This window comes from Daphnia pulicaria, chromosome 10 (assembly GCF_021234035.1).
Source record: "Daphnia pulicaria isolate SC F1-1A chromosome 10, SC_F0-13Bv2, whole genome shotgun sequence".
NCBI lineage: Eukaryota > Metazoa > Arthropoda > Branchiopoda > Diplostraca > Daphniidae > Daphnia > Daphnia pulicaria.
Genome location: NC_060922.1, coordinates 2315210 through 2339989, shown reverse-complemented (window position 1 = coordinate 2339989; position 24780 = coordinate 2315210). Strand labels below are relative to the sequence as shown.

At 43.0% G+C, this 24780-nt stretch overlaps 4 protein-coding genes across 8 annotated transcripts; 3 read left to right on the top strand and 1 right to left on the bottom strand.

The window, feature by feature from the left end:
* The first annotated feature begins 303 nt into the window (after positions 1–303).
* Positions 304–4057, top strand: LOC124314095 (A-kinase anchor protein 1, mitochondrial-like). The gene is made up of 6 exons (XM_046779125.1): positions 304–471; positions 1100–1487; positions 1557–1848; positions 1918–2060; positions 2124–2643; positions 2706–4057. The coding sequence occupies exons 2-6, from the start codon at positions 1146–1148 to the stop codon at positions 2915–2917; spliced, it is 1509 nt and encodes a 502-aa protein (XP_046635081.1). The 5' UTR covers positions 304–471; positions 1100–1145; the 3' UTR covers positions 2918–4057.
* On the bottom strand, positions 4030–6296 carry LOC124314280 (zinc finger SWIM domain-containing protein 7-like). Its single transcript, XM_046779446.1, has 4 exons — positions 5901–6296; positions 5439–5669; positions 4434–4541; positions 4030–4367 (listed from the first exon to the last, which is right to left on the bottom strand). The coding sequence occupies exons 2-4, from the start codon at positions 5530–5532 to the stop codon at positions 4135–4137; spliced, it is 435 nt and encodes a 144-aa protein (XP_046635402.1). The 5' UTR covers positions 5533–5669; positions 5901–6296; the 3' UTR covers positions 4030–4134.
* LOC124313965 lies at positions 4732–16464 on the top strand. 5 transcript variants are annotated; one of them, XM_046778866.1, is made up of 13 exons: positions 4732–4811; positions 5590–5651; positions 7713–7775; positions 7832–7925; positions 8332–8818; positions 9864–10061; positions 10148–10312; positions 11173–11283; positions 11454–11623; positions 11741–11876; positions 12644–12975; positions 13250–13486; positions 13554–16464. In XM_046778866.1, exons 6-13 carry the CDS (start codon positions 9935–9937, stop codon positions 16254–16256), a joined length of 3981 nt encoding a protein of 1326 aa, XP_046634822.1. In that variant the 5' UTR covers positions 4732–4811; positions 5590–5651; positions 7713–7775; positions 7832–7925; positions 8332–8818; positions 9864–9934; the 3' UTR covers positions 16257–16464. The 5 variants fall into 5 exon arrangements, with proteins under 5 accessions (XP_046634822.1, XP_046634823.1, XP_046634826.1 ...); XM_046778867.1 differs by lacking the exon at positions 7832–7925; XM_046778870.1 differs by having other exon boundaries at positions 7713–7925; positions 13557–16464.
* A 1692-nt stretch (positions 16465–18156) lies between these two features.
* On the top strand, positions 18157–24593 carry LOC124313992 (very low-density lipoprotein receptor-like). Its single transcript, XM_046778925.1, has 14 exons — positions 18157–18555; positions 18619–18738; positions 20179–20245; positions 20343–20401; positions 20521–20643; positions 21063–21292; positions 21369–21457; positions 21521–21696; positions 21755–22006; positions 22113–22999; positions 23073–23268; positions 23344–23394; positions 23464–23597; positions 23675–24593. Exons 1-14 carry the CDS (start codon positions 18480–18482, stop codon positions 23861–23863), a joined length of 2649 nt encoding a protein of 882 aa, XP_046634881.1. The 5' UTR covers positions 18157–18479; the 3' UTR covers positions 23864–24593.
* Positions 24594–24780: the final 187 nt, after the last annotated feature.

The window sequence follows — 24780 nt, the reverse complement described above, 5'->3', positions numbered from 1 at the left end:
AGAGAGAAAGGCACTCTAAAAGTCTTGAAAGTAGACTAACGAGGTAAATAATAGAATGCCGCATGGCCCGTCTCGTCTTTACATATTGCTGGTCGTAGTTAAGATTTTGACGCTAGATGTGCCACCGTCGCCACGTGAATTCACGGAGGTCAAATCAGAAACTAAATACTAATATTAATATTTAAAAATTAATATTTTGTAACATTTCGTCTTACTAAAATTAATATTAATTAATAAATTGAATATTAATTTAGTTGAAACCAATTTTATGCGCTTTTTCTAATAGGTAAACTCCACTTCGACTAGCAAAATCATTCAGTCTAATGGCCGACTGGTACACACGTGGCAGCGTGGTGAAACGATTCCTTACTCAGCCCAACTTTTCTAGTTAATAATTGGAATATCTATTGCTTGTCACAACAACTTACTTCGTTAATTTCGAAAATCGACAGTTGTTATTCTCTACTACAGGTAAGCTTGATTAATTTGTTTGTTTTGAATTTAATATGCTAGTAAAAAACAATCGGAAAGCATTGCGGTGACTAAGCGTTGTTCTCAACTTCCATATGGATCAGGGTGGGAAGCGTGTAAAATCAAGGAATTGTAGCTTCAACATTACAGTTGAAGTTGGTTTACTGTTTCTGCTTTTAAGTTAAAGTTTGCTGTAAATGGAAATTGAATTGTTTTGAATTTTAGACTACCCTGAAGTGTGCTAATTTAGGTTTTGATGTACCTTATCATCTAGTTCATTCAGTCCTTTAAATTAACTGTTCATGTTTTGTCACTTATCTATTGTGTATTGATAGACATATGTCTCTGATAAACTTTTGTGGCTTCACAGGAATAATCAATTGTGTTCTAAATAGGCTCAAGAAGCTGTGAAAGTGCATAGGTTAATTTTGAGTGGTTTATGAAAGAAGTTTAAGCAAAAGTGAAGAGTTAGTGCAAAATTTTAAAGCTTATTAAACTTGTGCTTTTCTTAGTGAGTAAAACAACCATATTGCCATGTTTCTTTATCTGTAGGGCCCCCTCCCCTTAAACCCATATTTGTGATAAGATCTTTTTTTTTTGGTTCTAACTTATTTCTTTATGTCTACAGTTACTGAAGCAAACCACAACTTCCTCCTAAACTAGTGTATCGTTGAATGGACTGGAGCTTGAAGCTCAAGTGTTGCGCTTTTGCGATCGCATCAGTGACACTTGGTCTCAGTGCAGTGTACGTCCAACAACGTGCAACTTCCAGTCGAAAAAGAAGAAAAAGTATCTACAATAGTTCTATCGCAATGGCAGCCGCAGCAGAAATCGACTGTCCGAACAACTCTGTCTCTCAGCTTGTTTCTACTATGGAACAACTTAAAGTGGCTCAGCAGCCCGCGGAATCGCCGCAGCTTGGCAACGAGGAGGCCGAAATCCCTGACCGTGATTCAGCCAACCATAGTCCGTCTGATTTTTTGTCCGGAAACTTGCATTCAGATTCTCACAGCGAGGTAGATTCATCTACTAGGGAGTTTGAAAAGGAGGAAATATTTAAATGCGATTTAATTGCTCCATTTCAGAGCTCAAACGACAGTGGCAAAGGGGGTTCGGATTGTGCCAACACCAATGGTGACCACCACGCGTCGAATCGTTTCGACGTGATTACGCCACCGTTGTCGCCTCACCATCCAACCGCCGCACTAGTGCCCTTGCCAGAACGACTTTTCGTCTATGAATTTGAAATACCACAGGCCCTTGTAGGCTTACTTATCGGCAAGTATGGAGCTTTTGTAAATCAGATCAAGGTCAAAACGGGTGCCAGTCTGCTCATCAAAGATCGTGATCGGCGCTGCAAACTTTGCGCTGTTGAAGGTATAAATATTCTAAAGCTTAACATTCTTCTAGCACGGCGACCTAATTACTGTTTTTCCATATATATAGGTACGAAAACTGAAATTGATGCCGCCCTTGAGTTGATTCGCGGTAAATTCCCTATCAAACGCTATCCCCACATAACTATGGCTCAGATAAATGTTGCTCCAGAAACAACAGCCATCCAACCTGTTTTGCCCGATTCCATCCAGGTAAATCTATTTCTTGTTTTTCAATTTCTTGAATTGTAGCCAACATTTTTGTTTCTTATCTAGTTACTGCTTCCTCCCGAAGTGAGTTGCGACGTTATGATCAGTGCTGTTGTGTCGCCAAACCACATTTTCCTTCAACAAATAACTCATCCTACTTACCCATCACTTGCTCGACTCGATCATTGCATGGCACAATGCTACAACGAATTCGTAACACCGGGTCTTCCCCTACCCATTCGGCCTAGTATGGTCTGCGCAGCCCCTTCAATGGATGGCTGGTACAGAGCCAAAGTTGTTGCCGTGTACCCAACAGCGTCTCTGGCGAGTGAAGATGAAAATGTTGAAAAGCTGGAAGTAACAGGAGAAGTCAATTCCACTGAAAATACAGTAGCTGCGGCTGATCCAGAAATGGAGCTGAGGATCCCTGAGACCGATGAAGATTACGAAGTAGATATTTGTTTTGTTGATTACGGTGGATACAGCAGAGTGCCGGCCTCGTGCCTACGTCAAATACGTGCCGATTTCATGTCGCTACCCTTCCAAGCCATAGAATGTCTGTTGGCCAACGTCGCTCCTGCATCAGGTAAATAGAATAACACCAATCTGTTTATCTTTTGTTTGTTAAACACAATATTTTATTTGCAGAAGAAGAGGGCTGGACGACCGAAGCTTACGACGAGGTGGAGAGTCTGACGAGAGACAGGATGCTCCAGGGCCAGGCAATGGCTTACAGTCTAGAAGGATTGCCGCTCGTCTATCTGTATCAAATGGAAACGACGGAGGAAGCGCTCATCAACAGGCAGCTGGTCAACCGAGGAGTGGCTCAGTGGGTCGAACCTCAACTGGTCTCCAATTAGCTTAAAATTGAAGAAAGATACGAACACGTCATGTTAAATCCCGTAACATCAAACCATTTATATTTTTTTTTTTTTTTCAATTTTATTTACGTAAAAAGCGCACTTTCGATGCATTCAGGGTTTCGGCCGTCAGGTTTACTAATTATTATTATTATTATTACTATACTAATATCTTGCGAGCAATTATTCAGGATCTTGATATTTTGAAAAAGATTTTTTTTTTTCCTCCCCATGTTGCATAATTAATCCGGACCAAGTTGAATCATCATTTACGAGGAGACTTTGTTGTTAAAAGTCCTGATTCTTAAGAATCTATATTTTTCTGTGGTGAACGGGCTGCTCACTCGACCCTCTTACGTTCATCTAGTTATCAACTTCCACCACTTTTCCCTTGTCCTTTGTGTCTGTAGATGTAAGCAAAACAAAAACTCGGTTCAAACCAAACGACTTACTAAAACACTGGGTGATTTCTAGCTCTCTTTTTTGTCTCCCCCCTCCAATGTTTTTCTACTTTGGCACCCCGAAGTTGAGAAACGAATTTACTTTTCAATCGTCGAATAGGAAACAGTTTGTTTGGATCCAATTAGACATTTTTCCCCGTCCCTCACCTGTGCGGCTTTTTTCTATAGTGCCTCCGAGGGCGTGAATGTTTGATGGTCCAAGAAATCCGCTGGTTGTTTTTTTTTTCTCTTTTTTTTCTCTTTTTGTGTGTAAATATAAACCGTATGCCTTAGTTTATTTACTCGGGTTTTCTCTTTTTTCCCCTTTTCAATTTTCCTTGAAATGTAGACACCGTAAAAAGAAACCAGAGATTAGCCGATGTGGAAGATGATGTATGAAGCAAACTTTAAAGAAATCATTCAAAATCCTCACTTGTAATCCCCACTGTTTTCTCCGAATTGATAACCCTGATGCTTGCCCTTCACTTTTCTCTTACCGTTCTAAATCCTGACAGTCTCGTATCCTGTGTATGTTCCTCTGCCAATGAACGGACTTTGGTTGATAGTATAATTTTTTTTTTTGTGTGTGCAGGGGATCAATGGGTAAAATTACAAGTTAATTTTTTTTTCTAAATTCACAATCATTCATGTCTCATGTGTTACAATTAGAAGTCAGAAATAGAAGTTTATTGGTTTGCAATTCTTTTGCATTCTTTAGACTAGACTTCTGGGAACTTTTCTAATTAGAAAGTTCTAAGAATGTCTTGCTCAAATATTTCATTCATGACACATGACTAGTTCATTCAACATAGTCATCATTATTTCCTCTGAGACTTCCTTCACTTGAACAACGCCCATTGCGAGGCTTAGTTGAAGCGCCAGTAGATGTTTACACCAGAGATTTTCGATGTTAAAGTTGTGCCGGAAAGATGGGCAAGTGCAAGTAAATCCAGTGTAGCAAATGAGGTAGGGCGTCCCCAAACTTCCTAGACAAGAGTAAATTTTTCTACCTAAAGGATTAAAATTACAGCAGACGTATACCTGGTTTTCACTGTAAATAATTTATAAATTAGTACCCGAAGGACTTGTCAATAGAGATACACTCCGATGGTCGATGAGATCTAGGGCTGTGATAGAGTGAATGGGAAACAATGTGTGGATACTCGCAAGTAAATCTTCTGTGACTAAAGAGATAAAATGACGTGATAAATCAGTGAGCATAGCTAAAGACATTATTCCCTCTTAAATTCATGCTGTTTTTTACGTAACTTGTTGGGAAAACGAGCGAGAATTAACCGCTTTTATTGTTTTTGAGCGGTTTGGATTTAGGGTGGTCGATTTTTAATGTTTCTATCGATTTCTTAAAGTTTTTATCGATTTCTGTGTCGTCTGCTCTGTTCCAACTTCAAGTTTAAAAATGAGACGAAATGATACCATTCGAATTTCGACTGAAGGTAAAATGCAATTTGAAATGATTAAATATATTGTTATTAAAGTATTTCTATGTTTACAATCTATTTGAAAAGCAATAGTGACAATAGTGTAACTTATATTCGAAAACGTGGTAAACACAAAATTTTCTATTTGATCTTGGCTTATGGAGATGAGACATTTTAAAATGTTTTAACTTTGAAAATCATGTAATAATCCAAGTTGTGAAACAAATCTGTACTGTTTGTCAGGAAATCATTTCAGCAGTTGTTGGGACTACAAGTTTCTGTGGGAATCCCTCATGTTGATTTAGAAAACATGGTAAGAACACATATGGTGTAAAAAACATGCACAGTCATATTTTCTTGCAAATTTTCCTGAACTATTTCTTGCTGCAGCAATTGTTATAGTTTCAACAATTTTACTTTGCAAATGTATCGTCTTTTGTTATTCAAAACATTTGAATTTCTTGGGAGAACAGCAATGGAATGATTTCCTGACAAACAACAACCCATGTTTCACAATTAAAATTTTGAAAGAATTTCAAATTCAAAAATTGTTTTGACTTTGATCAGTAAACTGCAATTAGAAAATGTTATGGCCAAGATAGGGACCTGCTCAGATACGTAAATGATATCTCGACTACTGACCTTCCTTTTTACTTGTGCAGCATTTTTCAATTTCGTTCAAGAGTCCTCGAAGAGTCAGATTAAACCAACGATTCTCATCGAATTCTTTAGCCATTTTCCCGTTAAAAAAAACACAGCCATGTGTTCGTATTTATTGTAGTTGTATTTTTAGTCCTCAGGTGGCTCACCGTCGTTCTTCCTTGGTCCTGATTTTTGCGCTTCAACGATGAATAGGTAAGTGTGTAACGCCAACTATAAATCGTAATATAAGGAAGACCAGACAAACTGTATGCAATGTGAAAGGGTAAAATGTATGTAGCAATAACGGATCCGACATGCAAAGTAGAGAAAAGCGATCGGCATTTTGTGGTAATTGAACTATTGAAAAGCAATTGATTGGATTAACCATCTGTCGCGAGCTTGTGAATGGCAGTGATAGATTTTCAAAATTCAGAATGATGTACAGGATAGCATGTGGCGTACCTCACGATATTTGTTGAAACGAGACGATCACTGTAGCTTCTGGCCAGCATCTTTCATCTACCGTTAAACAAAATAACAACGTCAGATAGTCCACTCAATCTCATGATGCGGAAATCGTAAAGAAACGTGTTGTCACTCTCATCACATAACAAAGCGAAACTAACCGAACGTGCCGTCTGTAAACGATGTAAAGAAATCTCGTACCTCAACTTTGAATGGCTTTTGGCTGCCAAGCAATTTACGTATTCCTAGTGATTTCGCAAAGCTCTTTAGAAAGCCATCTTCCTCCACTCTTTAGATCGCCAACAGCAAACGCCATCGAAAATATCTTGTTCCCGGTGATAAAAGTAAAAAAAAAAAAAAACCCGACCGCCATTGGGACTTTTTATTTTTTCTTCTTTAGAGTCGATGATTTTCTGGTCAACCGCCTGGAACGTTGGTTTTCTCGGGTTGTTTCCCGGCAGTGTACTACCATAACCGTGTTTACGGGCCTAAATACGAGAACCACCTCTGCCCTAACAAATTGTCTTTCGACAGCTTCTCAGAGGTTAAAAATTGTAAATTTTTCTTTTCGTTATATTGCGTGTGCGTTTCATGGCTGGACACTTATCGCCCCGGTTGTTGTTGTTTGGTGCCATTTTTGTTGAAAAGTTGAATTATTCATGATTCGTAAAAAGATTAGAGCTTTTCGTATAACATACGGGACACTTGAGCTCTCGTCAAGTATCTCGTTTGTCTAATTTGAATTTCACAAGACAGTAGTCTGAAACCTTGTCTCAAATTCTAATTTGTAGATGAATGGCAGGGCGATACGCGTGTATGTTATCTTTGATGGGATATGTATACATAAGGCTTCGTTAATATTCATTAAACCAGCATAGTAGTAGTAGATGCTGGTGTATATCCGTATCAAGTCGAATGATGATGAGCAGAAGGTCAAGCTTGTTTATTCAACACCTGGGGCGCAGAAGCGTTGGTATAATCTCTCGATTATGCTAAGAGGTAACGCGTGTCCGAACTCGGCAAGATTTTGTGTTCCTAAAACCGGAATACATGTTCTGTTTTCTTATTCAGAATGCGGAAAATAAAAGATCGCCGGCGCTTCTCCGACGATGGTTTCAGGTAATCAACATAATAGCACACACAAAGCTCGAATAAGAAAATCTCGTTTTTTTTTTCCGTGTAAGAAAGAATTAGCCCAGAAATATTATTGTCCTTCCTCAAGCCATTTTTGTTTCGCTGTCGTGTTCTCGCAATCATTTTTTCCTTCTTCAATTTCACGGGTCGTCAATAATAAAAGATTTGAATCAATGTTTAAAATTTCTGCCCGAGAATTATAGTGAGGATCAATTATTCCGCCCTAGGCCAAAACTGAAAGTCGCATCAAAGAAAAGCCTATTAATATTCTTGTGCTGTGTGGGGGGCTATAGGATCTATCTTTGTCTGGAACAGAAGTAGCGACAGATGGCACATCCTTTTGCACCGTAACGGAATGCAACATGGCGTTCACTTTTAGAAAAATGTTCTCCACAAAACTTTCGTAGGCTTTTCAAGATCGGAGGTAATAGGTGTGCCCGTAATGACTCTCTCTCGTTCCTAACGGATTGTGAATCGATAAAGGAAAAGTGCCGTGAGCGTTGCTTCCTCTTTTCCAAGTGAAAATCTGAATTCTTTCACATGTGTGTATGTAACCTTAAATTATATTTTTTAAACAGAAAAGTGACCAATGGAATGAGGTGTAACTGTTTATGATCTGGAACAGTTTTCTATCGTCCAGGCAATAACAAATTCAATCCCTTTCTACTGTTGCAGGTTGATCCCTGCGCGATAGTTGCGCATCAGTTAACCCGTTCAGCACTAAAATTGGATAACGAGGTAATGTCCAACTTGATGGCTATCAACAGAGATTTTCCTATATAAAATCTTCACAGTTTCACCCTAAAACTCTATCCGAGATTTAACTGTAATTAGAAATTACAACATGTAGGATAGCTGTGGGGTCTCTGCACGATTTGGCTAACGGGGGTAACTATTCATTCATTCGTTTTTTTCTTTTCTTTTGAAATTCACGTCAGATATAACGTGGTAAAGATCTCAAGGTTGGTTACGGTTACATCTTATAAGGCTAACGTGTAGTAACTCGGTTCTGAAATGAGCATTGGGAGTATAACAAAACCTGGGGCCATTTTTTTTTTTTTTGTAATCGTTTCACCCGCTATAAATCACTAATTTCTTTTTCTGAATAATTTCGAAATGTTGTCTTCATTCCACCGCGTTCTTTTAATCGCAATGTTTTAGTCCACAAAACCCTCAAAGGAGGTATTTGTCTCTTGCCGCCTGAATGCTGTTTTGACGGAGAAGAATGAAGCGTAACGATGAACTAAATTCCCGACAATTGATTGTTTTCTTATTCTTTTCTTTTTCTCAATAGGATACGGAAAAAAGTTTAATGAAAAATCTGCAGAGTGTCATAAGAAAAAAAAAAATGTTTGGTCGTCGACGTTGGAAAAGATCGGACAGTGAACTGTTTTGTCAGTCGACAAGGAGGAAAAGAATATAAAAAAAAAAAGCCCGAAGGGAGTCAAGAATCACGGAACCATCTGTCTGCCGTCCTCCTATATACCCAGCCGTTCCTCTTCTTCCAACCATTTTCTTGGATCTAGCTATACAGTGCTACACGTATATCTCGTCTTTTCCCGCGTGCAAGCACCCGCGAAGCTGCTCAGCCGAACGCATCGTCCGTAATCAGTTGGCCTCGAACTTGCCTACCGTTCGGTACGATCTGCAACCGACTCTCCGTTCCGTTCTGTTCAAACTCAGTTTGTAATTTCGGGGGGGCTTTTTTTTTTAAAGGAAAATCATCGACTGAAAAATCCGAGTGAATGTGTTTCTCCTGATGGATACTTGAAAACCAAGAGGTAAACGTCCTTTTTTAAAAAAGCGCTTCCGCGTTTTTACACCTCTTTTTAAATTTCCCGCATTGATTCAATTATTTGAGCTCCGGTTTTTTACTCTAATGTTGTCGGCGTGAAGCTTTTTAGGAAATTTAGGTTTTTTTCGTGATCGATTATCAATCGCTGAAAGCTTTTTTTTTTGTATAGAACTAATAGGCAATTTTCTAATCTCACGAAGATGTGATGGTCGGATTGTGTGTATGTGTGATGTGTTTTGGGTCATGCAGGCCGATCCACGCTGTTGATCAGCCAAACCAACACATGCACAAAATTAATTCCAATAATGTCGTCACGTCTTCGGCCACTGCACTTGTTGCTCGTGAGAATGTTGCGGTCGTGTATTCCCACATTTAGGTTTTTTCAGCAACTGACACAAATCCCTTACAGTCGCTTTTTTTCCAGCCCAGCCATAAGGAACACACATGGCACGGGATGACGCGTTTTCGCCGATTTGAACGCCTTTAAAAAGAGAATCAATGACCTCCTTGATATTCTTGGGTGAATTCTGGTCGATTTATCAAAACGGCTGCAATTTAAAAAGAAAACGTGTCGGCTAAGGCCGAAAAAACAACAATCGACACTGTAAGGAGTGGGGGAGAACTATGTGTAATCATGTGTTGCGAAGGTGCCCCGGGATAGTTTGAGAAGAAAGCTGATAGCCATCATCTGTTATTTTTTCTTTCCCCTTTAAGAGTTTATTGCTACCCTAGCCGTATCTTGACGTAATGGCAGGATTGAAAGAAAAAAGCGTGAAGTTATTATATAGATCTTGTGTATAATAACGGCGGAAACAAAATAGGTGTGGCTACTTCAAGTGTAACGAATTTTCCTTCCCAAGACGAGACGAGAGATTGTAAAAATCATATCGCCGAGGCGCGAAAGTTTCCCCTTATTTGGAACTCGGTGTATTTATTTTTCTCTGCGCATCTTGGCCGTATCATTTTTGTTAGCTAGAAGTTAAAAATTGTATTGCATAATTTTTTTCGGTTTTACTGTTTGTCGTTATTAGCTCTGCTTGTGGGGATAACAAATAAAAACAAGACCAGCAACAGAGGAGAAGAAGAAGAAGACAACAAGAGAATGCACTCGACTGCTGGCTTCGGGCTCGCTCTGTTGGCTTTCTTTCAAATCGCCTTGGCCATCATGACGACTGCTGGACCGTCGACCATCAATCGGCACTCGCAGGGAGACATCTTCTCTCACCAAGGTTTTTCTTTATTTCTTCTTCATATCTCAGATATTCGGTGGTACAGTGAAGATGATGCGGCTCGTTCGTTACACATCGATGTACAGGTGCCGCTGGCGAATGCAATGCTGCGGCTTGTCTATCAGCTCTTGGCCAGCGCAATAATGGGAGCCTATCGGCCGCCCGACTTGGCCGCCACTGTCAGTGCCAGTGCCCCATGGACCGACCCATCTACCGGGAAGACCTCAAGCAATGCGTCAGCACCATAGACGGTAAGTTGTTGTTGTTTTTCTCGTCGTCGTCGTCTGCGTTATTTTTTTAAATAAAATATCGCCGTTATATCAAAAAGAAGTTGAGAAATTGACGACCGGGAGGGAATTTGATATCAAGTTTTTTGCTACATCTAACGACTCCTCGTCACGATACAAGAAGATGATGCGCACTTAATAATGATTAAAGTGGGGTGGATGGGAGTTGTTGGTGGTGGGCGTGAAAAGGAGATCCATTTTGTTGGATGGCCAGCAACTGGCCGTCATCACACGGGGAAAAAAAAGTTGGATTGTATTTTATTTTTTGTGTCTTTAAGCTTTGCAATTTTCTTATCAACGGAGCTCTAGGGTCCACTAGATGATTATTTATACTAGATGGACCATTTTTTTTTGACTCGCTGACCTTCTCCGGCCTGAAGGGGTCTCCGGAATCATTTCTTAAAGCCGCGGGAGGATCCAGCACACACACACAAAACAGAAGTGTGTGTGTTTTATTCGATTCCCCTCTCCCGTTACACGTCCATGAGTTAACGCTCTGGTGATTTTTTCCCTCGTAGCCATGTGAACCATCTGGTAAGATGAGGCATCAATTATACCGCAACTGATCCAGAGCCTCTCTCCTTTTTATTCCCCCCCCCCTTTTCCAACACACACACACACACAAAAACAAAAAAAATTTGATACTATACATACACGCAAGTTCCCGTGAAAAGGTCGGCAACAATGTCCGTTACATTTTTGGGGGGTTTTCTCTGTCCCAATATAAAAGAGAGAAGAGTGTCGACTGACTTTTGTTTTATGGTTGATTTCTAATTGTATATATGAATTTCTATCATTGCCTATGTGTAATCACATACCCGCAGAATGCGCCCTGGCCGATTACGTCAGCGGGATCCAATCGGAGAAAGTGCCTTTCGTCTTCCTGCCCATCCAAGGCCAACTGATCAATCCCAACGCTGAAATTGCCCTATCAGGTAATTGAATCCGCTTTGCCGTGTATTTATTATACACGACCCATCAGTCCAGCGCACGTGGGCATTTTTAAAAGAGCTGTCAGACGACCTTGTCGAGGTTATTGATCTTTTTTCACACGAGATCTAAATCACGTCCCGTTTTTTCTTCTATTTTGTTTTGTTGTCAATAGATGTACGAGCCGAAGGTCAAGTGGTCGTCTCACCCGTTTGCGTCGTCTCCAAATCTCATTTTTTGACCCGTTCCGGATGGATGGCTTCCGACAATTCATCTTCTGGCATCCCGACAGATCGGGAACTGCCGTTCGCTCTCGCTCGCGAATCCGGCCGAACGCATTTACAGGTGAAATCACCGTAACAATCCCACCCACACTCACACACACACACAACATTCCATTGACATCATCTTAAGAGAAATCGTATCTTCTTATTCTTTGTTGTTGCTGTTGTTGTTGTTCAGTGGTTGGGCGAACCGCGACTTCGGTCGCTGATGGAAGGCCGGATCGTCCTGGTTAAGTTGCTGTGCAAGGACACGGCCAATGCGCGCATCGGCGTCTTCTCTCCCTGCATCGCCTTCCGCGTTGCCGGCAGTCCAGGTAATTCGTTTTTCTTTTTCTTTTCTTTTTATTTCATTCCCTACCGAAAAATCTTCTTGTCGATTTTCGGGTGATGCAATGAACCTCATCCATTACGGCCTGTCTACCCCCCCCCCCCCCCTCTCTCAGAAGATGATTTGCATATAGCCAGACACGCAATGGACTCATCTCAGACTACCGATCCTTTAGGCTATTATTCCCTTTGATCAAAATCACGCGTGTGTGTCTTATTTTTATTTTTGGGAGGATTATTTAGAGGTGGAAGAAACAAAGATACACACTATTTTAAGATAAAGGTCAATCCAGTTCTCGGAATAAAAACAACTTGATTTTGTACACACACACACACACACAACAACAAAAAATTGGAGCCAAAATTATTCAGCCGGGAAAAATATTCACGTGATTTGATCCATCATCGATGGATGGCACTGTACCCGGTATTTTTCGAGAAACTTTTGGGATTGCCAAACAGTAACATCAATTTCATGGGATTATTTTTTTTTTTCCAATCGTAGTTTTGATTGGTTTATGGTCCAATAAATAACAGTGGGCATGGGAAGATGCCAAGTAGACAAACCCCCCCGCTATTCTTAAATCTCCTCCAAAACGACGTCTATCGGGTTATTATTATTTTATCAGTTGTGTGTGGGGATGTTAGTACAGGATGTGTATGTATTCTTCCCCCAATGGCGTTGTTATTGATGTGAAGAAACTTACATTATACTATTTTTCGACGTTCCCGTTCTGGATAATGTTATGCAAAGGTTTGGTGGAATCCATCCGCGGCGCCGGAGGTGGCGATGAAAAAAGCGGATTGCGTCATGCGGATTATCTGGCCATTGGCATTAGCTCTGCTTTGCTCGGTATGCTCTACGTGGCTGGACTTGTGGGTTTCATTTGCTACCGGCGCCGGAAGCGACAGCTGGAGAATGTCCACATCAAATTATCCACCCAGCCCTCGACTCCTGTCCAGGAACTGGGCATCATGCGGCTCAATCCGCTGCTTCAATCCAGCAGAACCAGCAGCCGGCCAGCCTCTTCTGACCCGTCTCTAAATGTCAGACCTCATCATCGATCCTCCATGGAATCACGATCCGTAATTTAATTTATTTCTTTATTTACCTTGTACCAATGTTGTATGTTTGTTCAACTCGATTAATTTCCCAGTCAATGTTTTGGTTGGAATCGCATTTCCTTGAGATATGAACCACAAACAGGACAAATATTGGCGTGAATTGATTTGAAATTGTTTTTACCATTTTCACTTTCACACAAATATGAAGAACAAAACAAAAGATCCGTCCAACGTTTCCGTGTTCCGTAAAATAAAAATAAGAAAAATGTCATTTGCTTTTTTTGCGGTTGGTTAGGAGGGAAATCGCCGCAGCCGTCCCACGAACCCGGCCGGAAACATTCATCCGACCATGAATAACTACCGTTACAGCAGTAGTCAATCGGAAGATTGCTTCCGGGATTCATCTGTTGAGGCCAGCGCTGGGCACGAGGCCGCCGCCTATTACTACCGCAGAGATTCGCCAATGATGACCAATGACGCCAACCGGCGACTCTACTTCAGCCCGGCTTATTTCGATCTGGAATTGCTCAAAGTATGTGACTCAAAAATAAGAAAATAAAATTGACGTTTCTTATCCGGCTAACAATAATACTTCTCAGCAGTCGCCGCCTCCCGCGGCGCTGGAATTCCTGACTCGGATCCGTGGGATGATTGACGTGGCCAAAGATAAAATGTCTTCCAAGCGATTCATGCCCAGCTTAATTGACATTCCGGAAGAGCTGAGCCATTATTCCGGCTACGGGGGAAGCAACCAGGGTTTGTCGCACTACGCCGACGAGTTGCGCCGGAGTGGCTCATTTCACAATAGGCCGCCGTTTACTACCGTTGACGAAACGGAAGGCTTGCGCAATTCATACGGCACTCTCAAGCGGCCAACAACAAAGAAATACGACTCGCTCCAGCGCAATTCACTTGGTCGTAAAGCGGCGACGGGCGACAATGGCGCGGCCGAGTCTGCCGTCCTGTCAGAGAACAACAAAGACGACATCTACCATCCGATGGAATTGAGGACCAATTTCCTTCAAAAGAGTCCGCTGCCGGGCAGGAAATCAACTGGATTGTCGTCCGAGACGATGAATCTGGTTTCCATTTACACCAATCCGTCAATTGAAGAAATTTACCGGTCGCTGGACCGTTCCCAGCCGCCGAGGTTAAACAAAGGAGGAGGAGGAGGAGCCGAGAGCGGGGCGGAAAGCGATGCCGTCTCAGATTTAGTCTCCGAAGCGGAATCGAAAATGCCTAAAATCACCGGGCCCGGAATGAACCGTAAAACTTATTTCGAGCCGGACAGTCTGGATCGGAAGCCGGCCACCAATTACGGGAGCGGCAGTAACAACAACAACAGCAAGCCGCATTTGTACCAGAAGAAACCGCCTCGCTGGACCAAGCGCGCCCAGCAACACCAATCGGACACCAATGACGAAATGCGCGAAGCGGATGAGAACAGCAGCAGCGCGGCCGGCTACACATCCAGCACATGCACTTCGATGAAATCTCTTAGCCGCGTCCTGCCGGCCGAAGAGGCCATGGAAGTGGGCAATCAGCTGTTCAATATGGACACTGGAGCCCCAACTCTTCCGCGATTAATTAAACCGACCATTGTTGCACAACCCAATCGGGGCGGGGCCAACATTTACGAAACGATCGGACGCAATCAGGAGCAACCGGACGGCATTTTTGTCAATAAAGAATTCAAGAAACCTCCGCCGGAAGTGATTTACTCGAGCAGCAACACGTCCAGTTCCAGTAGCAAAATTACGATAGTGGAAGACTGTCTCAAGAATAAATTGACCATCCAGGTGGATGACATCCGCAGCGTAAAAGACGAGGAAGCATTCGAACCGGACACGCTGGATCGTCGCAACGATTCGCAATCCGCGCCGCCGTTCAGACGACAGGAGAGTTTTATCGCCGATTCGCTGGAGCGGCCCATCCAGCCGGTGAAATCGACCATTAATAAATTTAGTAGTAACGCGGCTGGAAATGTGGCACCCGTTTCTCCATCTTCTTCTTCATCCGGATTGGGCTCTTCCGGCGAGAGTCTGGCCAATAAAGAAGACTGGATCAAAAAGGAAGAATTACCTCCACCCGGAAGTGTCGTCTCACTCCGTCAGATTTACACGGCCCGCACTCACCAACCGAAGCCAGAAACATGGGCGACGGCAACGCTGGAAGCCACCAAAAAACCTCCCAGCCGGATTGTTTCCGCATCCAATACCCAAATTCTCCTACGGTTGGCAGGAAACGACGACTCCCGAATCTACGGTCACCATTCAGCCCTTCTGGCCGAACCCAATTCCCCTCCTCCTTTACCAATCAAATCCATCGCCAGTCCGTCATCGGCTCCGGCCATCCCGAGAGAATTGAAACCTCCCACAGGTGTCCATCAGCATCCCAAGATGCCGAAGCAGCAGCCGCCGCCGCCTCCTTACAGTTCCCGGGGAGTCCAAACGGAATCGACACCTCCGCCAACCCTTCCGCCAAAAAACGGGAAAGGCGGAAGTTCCGGTAAAGCGGCCGCCGACACCGCTACTTCCGCCAAAAAGGGCCTCACAGTCGACGACGACGACGACGACGACAGCAAGATCTACAGTGGCCATTTCATCCTGAGCCATCCGTCGCCCAGTGGCACTATCAAATTACCCAACGTCCTGGAGCGGATTGCCCAGATCGAGCGGGAAGAGAGTCGCACTTCCGGCGCATCCAAAGGCATGGAGATCGCCCTGTCGCTGAAGGCTCGCATGGGTCATCTCGAAGGATCGCTCAAGGATCATAAAAAGACATTGTCCATCAAGAAAACGTGGCGGAAGCTTTTGGACAAGGTGGAAGACTCTTTCTCCGAAACAGAGTCGGCCGGATCGACCCTGCGCCGTCCTCCATCTTCCGCTGCCAAGCTCCTGAAAAAGTCACTGCCTCCGCCTCCGCCCAGCGACGAGGAAAACGACACGGACGACGATTCGCAGTCGAGTTTGGGTTCGGACGGAACGGGAAGGGATCGCTATTCCATCAATGATGGAATGAGCCAGCAGCAGGCCGTCGACCAGGCGACCGACGGGATCAAGCTCAAAAGTTTCTACACTTTTGGCGAAGATGGACACAAGCCATCGGCCGTGGCTCCCATTTCGACGTCGACGATTAAATCCACTAGCAGCAGCAACGCGGCTCATCAGAGTCGTCGGTCGGGAATTAGCGGCGGCGGAGGCTCCGTCGGGAGTAACTTGGGACGCAAGTTACGAACTAATGATTCCTACGATAGTGGACTCTACTCGAGCAACTATTCCACCTACATTGGAGACTATTGATTTGCCGTTTGCCCGTTTCGTTTTGAAACGCATTTTGTTGTTTTTAGAACAAAAAATGGACTAACATTTCCCGCTCAGAGATGGCGTTGTCGTCCGTTTCCCCGTTTCTGTATAGCACGCACGCACACACACACACACACACACATTACATCCCTAAACAAAAAAAAACAAGAAAAAACAATATACATTATTTTAACTTTTGATTGTACACACGTGTGTTTTGTAGTTTCGTCGCATCTTTCTTCTTCTTCTCAAATTAAGGTCTCGCGAGATTTACGGAGAAAAGTGAAGAAACAGAAATGGAGGAGAGAATTATAATAGACGAGCTATATGGAGACAGAGAAAGAGAGAGAGATGGAATTGGACAAGGATGTAACATGGCACATCAATATTTACTGTATCATAATGGAAGGGCCGGACAGAGTGCTGGTTGATTTCTTTATCTTTTTTTTATTTTTTTTCGTACTAAAAGTAAGCGGATATTATATATATATATATGCTACATACAGAGTTAGGCCATAACGAAAAGCTTGGGCGTGTATATACTATATCCCTGACAAGACATATGACGCCAGCGGAAGCGCCGCCTTGTCAGTGTCACGCTCGACTGAGTCGGCGTATAACGCGTAGCCTACGAAGAAACACTCCAATTTATTCCCCATTTCTCCTTAAAAATGGTGTAGATGTATATACATCATGATTTCATCTCGAATGGATATTATAACATAATATCTCTTTCTTCCGAAAAAGAAAAATGAAACGATTTACACGCAGTCCACACTCGTTTTTCGTCTGCAATTCATCACCTAGGTGGTTCGATGCGTTCGTGACTTGTGGGGCTTTCGTCGGGTAGACGCACACAGCCCGACGGACCATCGGTAAACAGAGCTTAACAAAGGAGAACAAAAGAGCAGAGAGAATTAGAAGTATATATAGTGTATGTGTGGACTATCCCCACAATGGCCAGAACTGCTGCTGCTCACACTCAAACAGCTCTTCGCCCACCCACCCAAACTGCTCCTAAGAGAGACGCTCGTATTTGCCGTACTGCTGCTGCTGCTGCTGATTATTGCATTCGGACTTTTATGTGTGTCTTGAGAGGATCTAACAAAGACGGGAAAGCCGAGGCTTGAAGTGAACTCGACTAGCATTGGCGTATATACTGTAAAAAAGGAGATGGAATGAAAATGGAACGTTTCCTCTCCATCGAGAGTCATGTGATCATGTCATTATCATAAATAGAACGCAGTCAAACTAGTAATACACCCCAGACTCGTTTTTTCTTTCTTTCTTGGCGTTATTTAATTGGAACAACTTTTTAAAAATTGGATTCAAAAAAAATTTATAATACTGGAGAAATTCGTGTTGTACGCACATTTCACGTTCACGCCCGGGGTTTTTTTTTTCTTTGACGTAAGTTTAAAAAAAAAAAAGATAAAATACATTTTATCTTTCTTTTTTTTTGCAATTCGATTTCGGACTTGGCTATGTAGTAGAGTGGGATTTTTCAAGAAACATTTATTTTGATTCCCGTTGAAGTGTCGCCTTGGCGCGCGTGCTCAACTTGCAGCACGAGAAAAAGTTGCCGGATCCCCGACTTTCAAAGCTAATATCTCGATACACACTAGCTCCAAAAAGTCGGCCAATGCCAACGACGCCGTTTTTTTTTATCATATATTTTTTTATTTGAACGAAAAATAACAGAGACACACTCACCATTTCCAAGATTTGATTTTTATATATTCCCCTGTGGTGTTTTCCATTTCACCATTTTTAAAAAACAATATTTTAGCACTGCGCGCGTCGTCTGCTATGCGCACCTACTGCACAGTGGGAGAACCTCTTTTTGAAATAAACCCCCCCCCCCCCTCTCCCACCATCCACGTCACTGGCCACTGGCAAGGGGCTCAGTACTAACTTGACTGCCCTAGAAATCGGTCGTTCGTCTGCTACGTCTCCCGGCGGCCACCTTAAGAAGAAGTAAAAAAAAGAAAACCCCCCAAATTAGTCGTTGATTCAAATTTAGTTTTTGATTAGATTATAGTTTTCTGGTGTGTGTGTGTGTGTGACGGTCTCAATTTCGTAATTGAATCAAGGCTTTGGCGAAAAAATTAATCGAGTGATATAAATCCTACTGGAAGGACACACAACATCACGTGACGTGTGTGTCTGGTTACAACAGAATTTTCACATTGGACATTGGCATTGAGGATTAGACAAATCATGTTGGACCATTGTGGGCATACCACGTTATTGATTACTTTTCTCTTCTTGTTATGTCTGAAATCTGGATTGGCCGGTACGTAGTTCATGTTTTATTTTCCGTCCATTGATTAAACATGTTCAATTGGCATTCGAACAGGTGAGGTTTGTGCTTCGCATCAGTTTGAATGCGCCTCTGGACGATGCATTCCCTTCTCGTGGTCGTGTGATGGCGAAAACGACTGTGATGACTCATCAGACGAAAACGAACATTGCCGTGGTGAGTAATCTGACGTCTTATTTTACGTCACGGGGAATTACATTTCCGCTTTTCATTTAATAACCGGCATTTTTATTTTGCACTTTCCCATGTCATCATGGCATGGGGAGGAAAAGATTAAGCCGGCGTCAGGTTGCCGAAACTCATTCCACCGCCTAAAGGGTTTTTTGAATAGTCCATAGGGAAAAAAAGGCATTAGATGGGAGGGGTCTTTAGTATTCCATCCGTCAGTTCGTTACAAAAACGGTTCTTACTTTTCTTTTTTTCGTTTTCCCTTGTATATATTTTTTGGTGGTGGTGAGATAGTGGCGCGGTTCTTTTTCAGACCAATGAGGATGCAGTATTTCCACAATAGGGCCGTGTTCCCAACACTGAATTGGTCGGTTGGGGATGGTCCCACTTTTTTGTGTGAGAGTTCCATGAGCACTGGAACCTGTTTCATCGTGGCGCGAAAGAGACTCTTGAGACCGTAACGGAAATTCAATCACACTCGAGTAGGATAAAATAACAACCGCTGATAGATCACAGGGTAGTACCATTAGCCTTGTAACATGTATTTAAATGGCGTGTGTAGTTCAAGGGCTCTTTATACTATTAAATACAGCGTCGTTTATATTGAAGAGAGAGTAAAGAGTCGAGAGTGGAAAAATCGATGATTCCGGCGTAACCCTTTTTTCTAGTTCACTTTACTAGTCTGGTCTGGTCATGTCCTGACAAATCATGAATTTTTAAATTTTTTACATCAGACGACAGCAATATTTTTGACATGCCGAGATTTTATATTTCCGCTGGAAGCTATTTAGAATCCAGTTGCGCAATCGTTTCTTTTGATCAAGCCGAGGCCGTTACCGTCTGTTAGATTAAGGGGGGAATTCTTTTGAACGTTTCCATCAACAAGGAAGGATCTCTCACCACCCGTGATGAGAGGCGTTATTGAATAGAGAGCGGGGGGATATCGGGAAAGGACCATGTTTTACCATCAATAGCGGCTTTCGTGGGACTATTGAAAAAGACTGCGTGAACGAACGATTGCCATCTGTCGATGACGTCACAGTCTATTCTCATTGGTCTGGCTTCAACGTGGGATGATTGATAGCCTCATTTCTATTGGTTCTCGACGCCGAGTCAATCCGCGTCGTGATTATGCGACGAGCTTTGAGTTTCGAAATGGAGTGGACTCGTAAAATAAATAACCGTCTCTTTAAAAAAACGATCCTCCAAAAGTTCCTCTCATCAAAGTCGGCTTAAAGTTTTCAGCACTGCATCCTTGCAGGATCATTTTCCGGCTGTCTGATTTCATTTCGGGTTGCCGAGATAACCACCTTGCTATAAGACGCCAATTCCTGTACACTCAAACTGATTTTGAGGAAGCTGTGGAGTGTGCGTGTATATTTGAGTGACCTACTTGATTAATTGCCCACCTTCTCTCTTTTTAAACAGGGTCAGTCCATTGCGCCGATACCGAGTTCCAGTGTTCGTCCGGCTCGCGCTGCATACCGCTGCGATGGTAAGCTATATATAATTAACTAGAACCTCGGCCCCTGTTGCGATGATAACAAGTTTCGACCTCGACATTAATCATCGATTCGCGTTTCTCTGTACAGGCAGTGCGACGGAGAAAACGATTGCGAGGATCGCAGCGACGAGGACCCGACCAAATGCGGTGCGTCGTATTTTCTGCACTATTTGTCTTTTTGATTACATTCAATTGTTATTGATGTAATCGATTATTGATTTATTGATCTGTGCGTGTGTGATCAATTTCTTTTCTACTTCCTGTAGAAATCAAAAAATGTACCGAGGAGCAGTTTGCCTGCAAGAACCGGGTCGGTGAATGTATCCCGTTGTCGTGGATCTGTGACAAAAATGCCGATTGCTCCGACGGGACGGACGAGGAAGGATGCAGTAAGTCATTTTCTCCACAGAGGGTGTTTTTTTGGTAACCATCAAAAAAGGAATAGATGGGCCCATGCGGCCCAGTCATCGTCGGGTGATAGTTGCCGGAGTGGAATAATTCGCACTTGGGACACAATTCGATTGTTCTCTCTCGCAACAGGCCTTTGGAGAGAGTCACTCAAGTAGACACGAACTCGTTAAGAGCCAATCGTATTTCCAGTCGAGTAGAGAGAAATTTAATACCTCCGGCTGTCGCTCGAGATAAGAAATGAGATCAGCCCCCGACTCATTCCGCGTCTTGATTACCGACGCAAATTCTTAGAAGCCTTGATCAAATAAAGAGAATGAAAAGGAAAAAAGAACAAAAGACATTCTATGAAATCTCACATTTATATTTAATACGTCAAAAAAAAATTCCTGTTTTGCAGATGTCAATTGCACGACGGATGAATTCACTTGCGCCAACGGTCGATGCATCCAGAAAAGGTGGTTCTGTGACGGACAGGATGACTGTGGCGATAATTCCGATGAAGGTGACCACTGCCCGGAAGACTCTTGTCCGCCAGACAATAATTTCAATTGCGGTGATAATGTCTGTATTCCCAACAAGAGGAAATGCGATGGCTTTGTTGACTGCTCTAACGGATCGGACGAAGCGGTAATAATTATTTCTTTTTATTCTCCCACCCACGTAATGATTATATCTAATTATTAATAATAATGGAAATGCACAGGATTGCCCGTCATCGGCACTCAATGGAACGAATCAGTGTAACGCACAAGAGTTTCAGTGCCTAAACGGAATTGACTGCATCCACTCTTCGTAAGAATTGCATAACTTGTGTAGTTGATAAGGCATTACCCATAACTTACAATTAATTAACAGATGGCAGTGTGACGGGGATAGCGATTGCCCAGATGGATCCGACGAACGTAATTGCTCTCCATCCACCTGCCGACCGGATCAGTTCCGCTGTGATGACGGCGAATGTATTCCGGGTCATTTGCAGTGTAGTGGTGCCGCTGAATGCAACGACACGTCCGACGAAACGTCTTGCAATGGTATTTTTCTTTTTTCTCTGGAATTTAATTACGAGTGATAACGTTAAAAAATAAATAGGCACAATCTCCACGGGCTGTAACCCTGAAAGCGAATTTGATTGCGGCGGCGGAATGTGCATCGGCCTCGACAAGGTCTGCGACGGAGTCGACGATTGCGGTCAATGGCAGGACGAACCCAAAGGCAAATGCAGCGTTAATGAGTGCTCCGTTAACAATGGCGGATGTATGCACACTTGCACAGATACGACTTGGGGATTCCGGTGTGGGTGTCATCCTGGTTACACGCTCTCAGACAACTCGACTTGTGTTGGTTAGTACCTCTTTTTTTTTCTTATCTCTCGTGTGGGATCATTTAGTGGTAAGAGAAAAACACACTCTTTCTTTCTTGTTCTTTTGTTTTTCTTTTGTGTGTGTAGATGTGGACGAGTGCCTGGAGCCAGGAACGTGCTCGCAGACGTGCATCAATGAAAAAGGCAGTTTCAAGTGCGAGTGTCTTACTGGTTATACCCGCGATCCGCACGACCGAACGCATTGCAAAGCTAATGAAGGACATTCGGCGTTGCTCTTCACCCACGGGACGGATATCCGCCGCTTCTCTCTCGACCGTCGGGATTTGACGTCCATTGTCAACGAGACGCGCAGTTCAACAGCACTCGACTTTCATTTCGAGAGTGGCATGCTGTATTGGAGTGATATCAATGACAGGCGGATTTACAAAGCTCCGATCGATGAGGGTGAAACTAAAGCGGTTGTGGCTTCGGGCCACGTTGTCAAAGCCGACGGGCTGGCAGTCGACTGGATCTATCGCCATTTGTATTGGACCGACTCATCCAAGGAGTCGCTGGTATCTTCCATTCAAGTGTCTGACTTGGAAGGTGGATTCCGAAAGACATTGCTGACGGAAGGGCTCCAGCAGCCAAGATCCATCGCCGTTGATCCTTTGGAGGGCTGGCTCTATTGGTCCGACTGGGGCGGAGCCTCACGCATTGAACGCTCTGGCCTCGACGGCTCTCACAGGCAGGTGCTGATTGATTCACACATCAAGTGGCCCAACGGTATCACGCTGGATCGAGTTGATAGACGACTCTTTTGGGTCGACGCCAAAATGGATATGATCGGCAGTTGCAACTACGATGGATCCAACAGACGCGTGGTGCTTGCCGCCGGTCCGGCCATTGGCCACCCGTTTGCCGTCACTGTATTCGAAGATTGGATCTACTGGTCGGATTGGGATCATCGAACCATCATGCGAGCCAACAAGTTCAATGGCAAAAATGCCACTTCAGTCACTCAGACGCATTCGGTATGAAATCCATTATTACGCAATATATCCCCTCACGATTGGCTACTTATCTTACGATTCAATTGACATTCAGTCACAGCTGCCCATGGTAGTGCACGTTTATCATTCCTATCGCCAGCCCGGTGGACCCAATCATTGTATGCCCTTCAACGGCCGTTGCTCCCATCTATGCCTGCCAGCCCCTCAGATCAATGACCGCTCGGCTAAGATATCCTGCGCTTGTCCAGACAACTTTCAGATGTTGGACGACGGACTTAATTGCGTTGAAAGTAAGTTTCCACTTGAAATCGAGTGCTGTGTAGTTTTATGAATGAATTTAAATCACCTTTCTATTTTCATTACAGCTCATTTATTAGCTCGCAATGCTTCAACGACAACATCAACGACAGTTACAGGTAAATGCAATACTTTTTATCGATTTTTTAGTTACACGAAAATGATATTAAGCCCTTTGGTATTTACAGAGTCGAAAACGATGAACGATACATTATTGACGTCTATTTCTGAGGAAGCAACTCATTCCCTGACAAACGACTCTGGAACCATTACCGGATTGGTAATTGGTAGTGTCGTCGCTTTGCTGTTAGTTGTCGCCCTGGTAACCAAGTCTTTTTATGCCTCCGTGAATCACAAGTCATAACACTAATGCGATGCTTATTTTTAAAAACAACTTAGGTGGGTTTCTTCGTCTACCGACATGTTGTGCTGCGGAACGCGACGAGTATGAACTTTGATAATCCCGTTTACAGAAAGACGACAGAGGACAAGTTTGCTCTGTCCAAAAACCCGCCGTCGGGGCGGTCTAAGCCGTCAGCACCAGAGGTGGAGCCGCTCAACCATCCAGGCACCAACGAATACGTTTGAGATTATACGAAAGATGGGCAGGTTCCTTGAATCCTTTCGTTTAGCCAAGAGAAGTTTGTAACAAAGGGTGCAATTACGAAATGAGTTCCAGCAGATGGCCAAAGATGATGGATTCTACAAGTAATTTAGGGGGAAAAACATTGCTCATCACAATTCCTTTGTGTGCGAGTCGACGAGTCGACTCGTCTATATAAAGAAATTTCTTTTTTGTTATAAACGCCAAGGAGAGAGCCTTTGGGCAGCTCTATTCCAGTCGACTCAGCAGATCCCTCCAAAGTATCAGTCAAGCATTTACGTAACATTCTTTCTCTTGTCCGTGTTTTGACGTACAGCAGTTTATTTTTCCACCTTCCTTCCGTTAGATACGTGGAATTTTTTTTTTTCTTTTTTTTTTCACACGTATTAGTCTGTGATGTTACCCACATTTGTCATTTTGGGTGTTTTTGGCATTTTCGGCACAGACTTGGTGTGATCCCCCATCAGCATTGTTTAGTTCTGGAATTGACGTTGTTGCCGTTGTCTCCGTTCCTTCTACGTTTCTGTACCTTCGTGTCCCACTAATTTCCCCAATTATTATCATTTTTCGCAGCTATTCATAATCAAATATATCCACCAACTTTGTGACATTTGTAAAATAATATATCCAATGATCTGATATGTTATCAGTTTATGTCCCAAAAATGCAACATGTTATTTTATTTTGTTCCATTAAATTAGCACTTCTTTCTCAGCCTAATATTCTTAAAACTGTTTCAGGAAAATTATCAATGTTCAATATTGTAGGTTACAGATGTAACTCAAGAGTTTGTATTCATTACGAAAGAAATTATCGACATCAAAAGGTTCAAAGCTAAGCCTTTGATAAAATTATTAATTTTGGTGCAAAAGTTCGTGCCTTCGTGGAATTTGAACAAGCT

Coding starts and splice junctions, on each gene's coding strand:
- LOC124314095 (XM_046779125.1), top strand. CDS start 1,146: ATGGACTGGAGCTTGAAGCTCAAGTGTTGCGCTTTTGCGATCGCATCA. Junction 1,488..1,556: donor ATTCAGATTCTCACAGCGAG/GTAGATTCATCT, acceptor GCTCCATTTCAG/AGCTCAAACGACAGTGGCAA. Junction 1,849..1,917: donor CAAACTTTGCGCTGTTGAAG/GTATAAATATTC, acceptor CCATATATATAG/GTACGAAAACTGAAATTGAT.
- LOC124314280 (XM_046779446.1), bottom strand. CDS start 5,532: ATGGCTAAAGAATTCGATGAGAATCGTTGGTTTAATCTGACTCTTCGA. Junction 4,542..5,438: donor CTGCACAAGTAAAAAGGAAG/GTCAGTAGTCGA, acceptor TTATCTCTTTAG/TCACAGAAGATTTACTTGCG. Junction 4,368..4,433: donor TCTATTGACAAGTCCTTCGG/GTACTAATTTAT, acceptor TTAATCCTTTAG/GTAGAAAAATTTACTCTTGT.
- LOC124313965 (XM_046778868.1), top strand. CDS start 9,935: ATGCACTCGACTGCTGGCTTCGGGCTCGCTCTGTTGGCTTTCTTTCAA. Junction 10,062..10,147: donor AGACATCTTCTCTCACCAAG/GTTTTTCTTTAT, acceptor ATCGATGTACAG/GTGCCGCTGGCGAATGCAAT. Junction 11,284..11,453: donor CGCTGAAATTGCCCTATCAG/GTAATTGAATCC, acceptor TGTTGTCAATAG/ATGTACGAGCCGAAGGTCAA.
- LOC124313992 (XM_046778925.1), top strand. CDS start 18,480: ATGTTGGACCATTGTGGGCATACCACGTTATTGATTACTTTTCTCTTC. Junction 18,739..20,178: donor CGAAAACGAACATTGCCGTG/GTGAGTAATCTG, acceptor CTTTTTAAACAG/GGTCAGTCCATTGCGCCGAT. Junction 23,000..23,072: donor CAGTCACTCAGACGCATTCG/GTATGAAATCCA, acceptor ATTGACATTCAG/TCACAGCTGCCCATGGTAGT.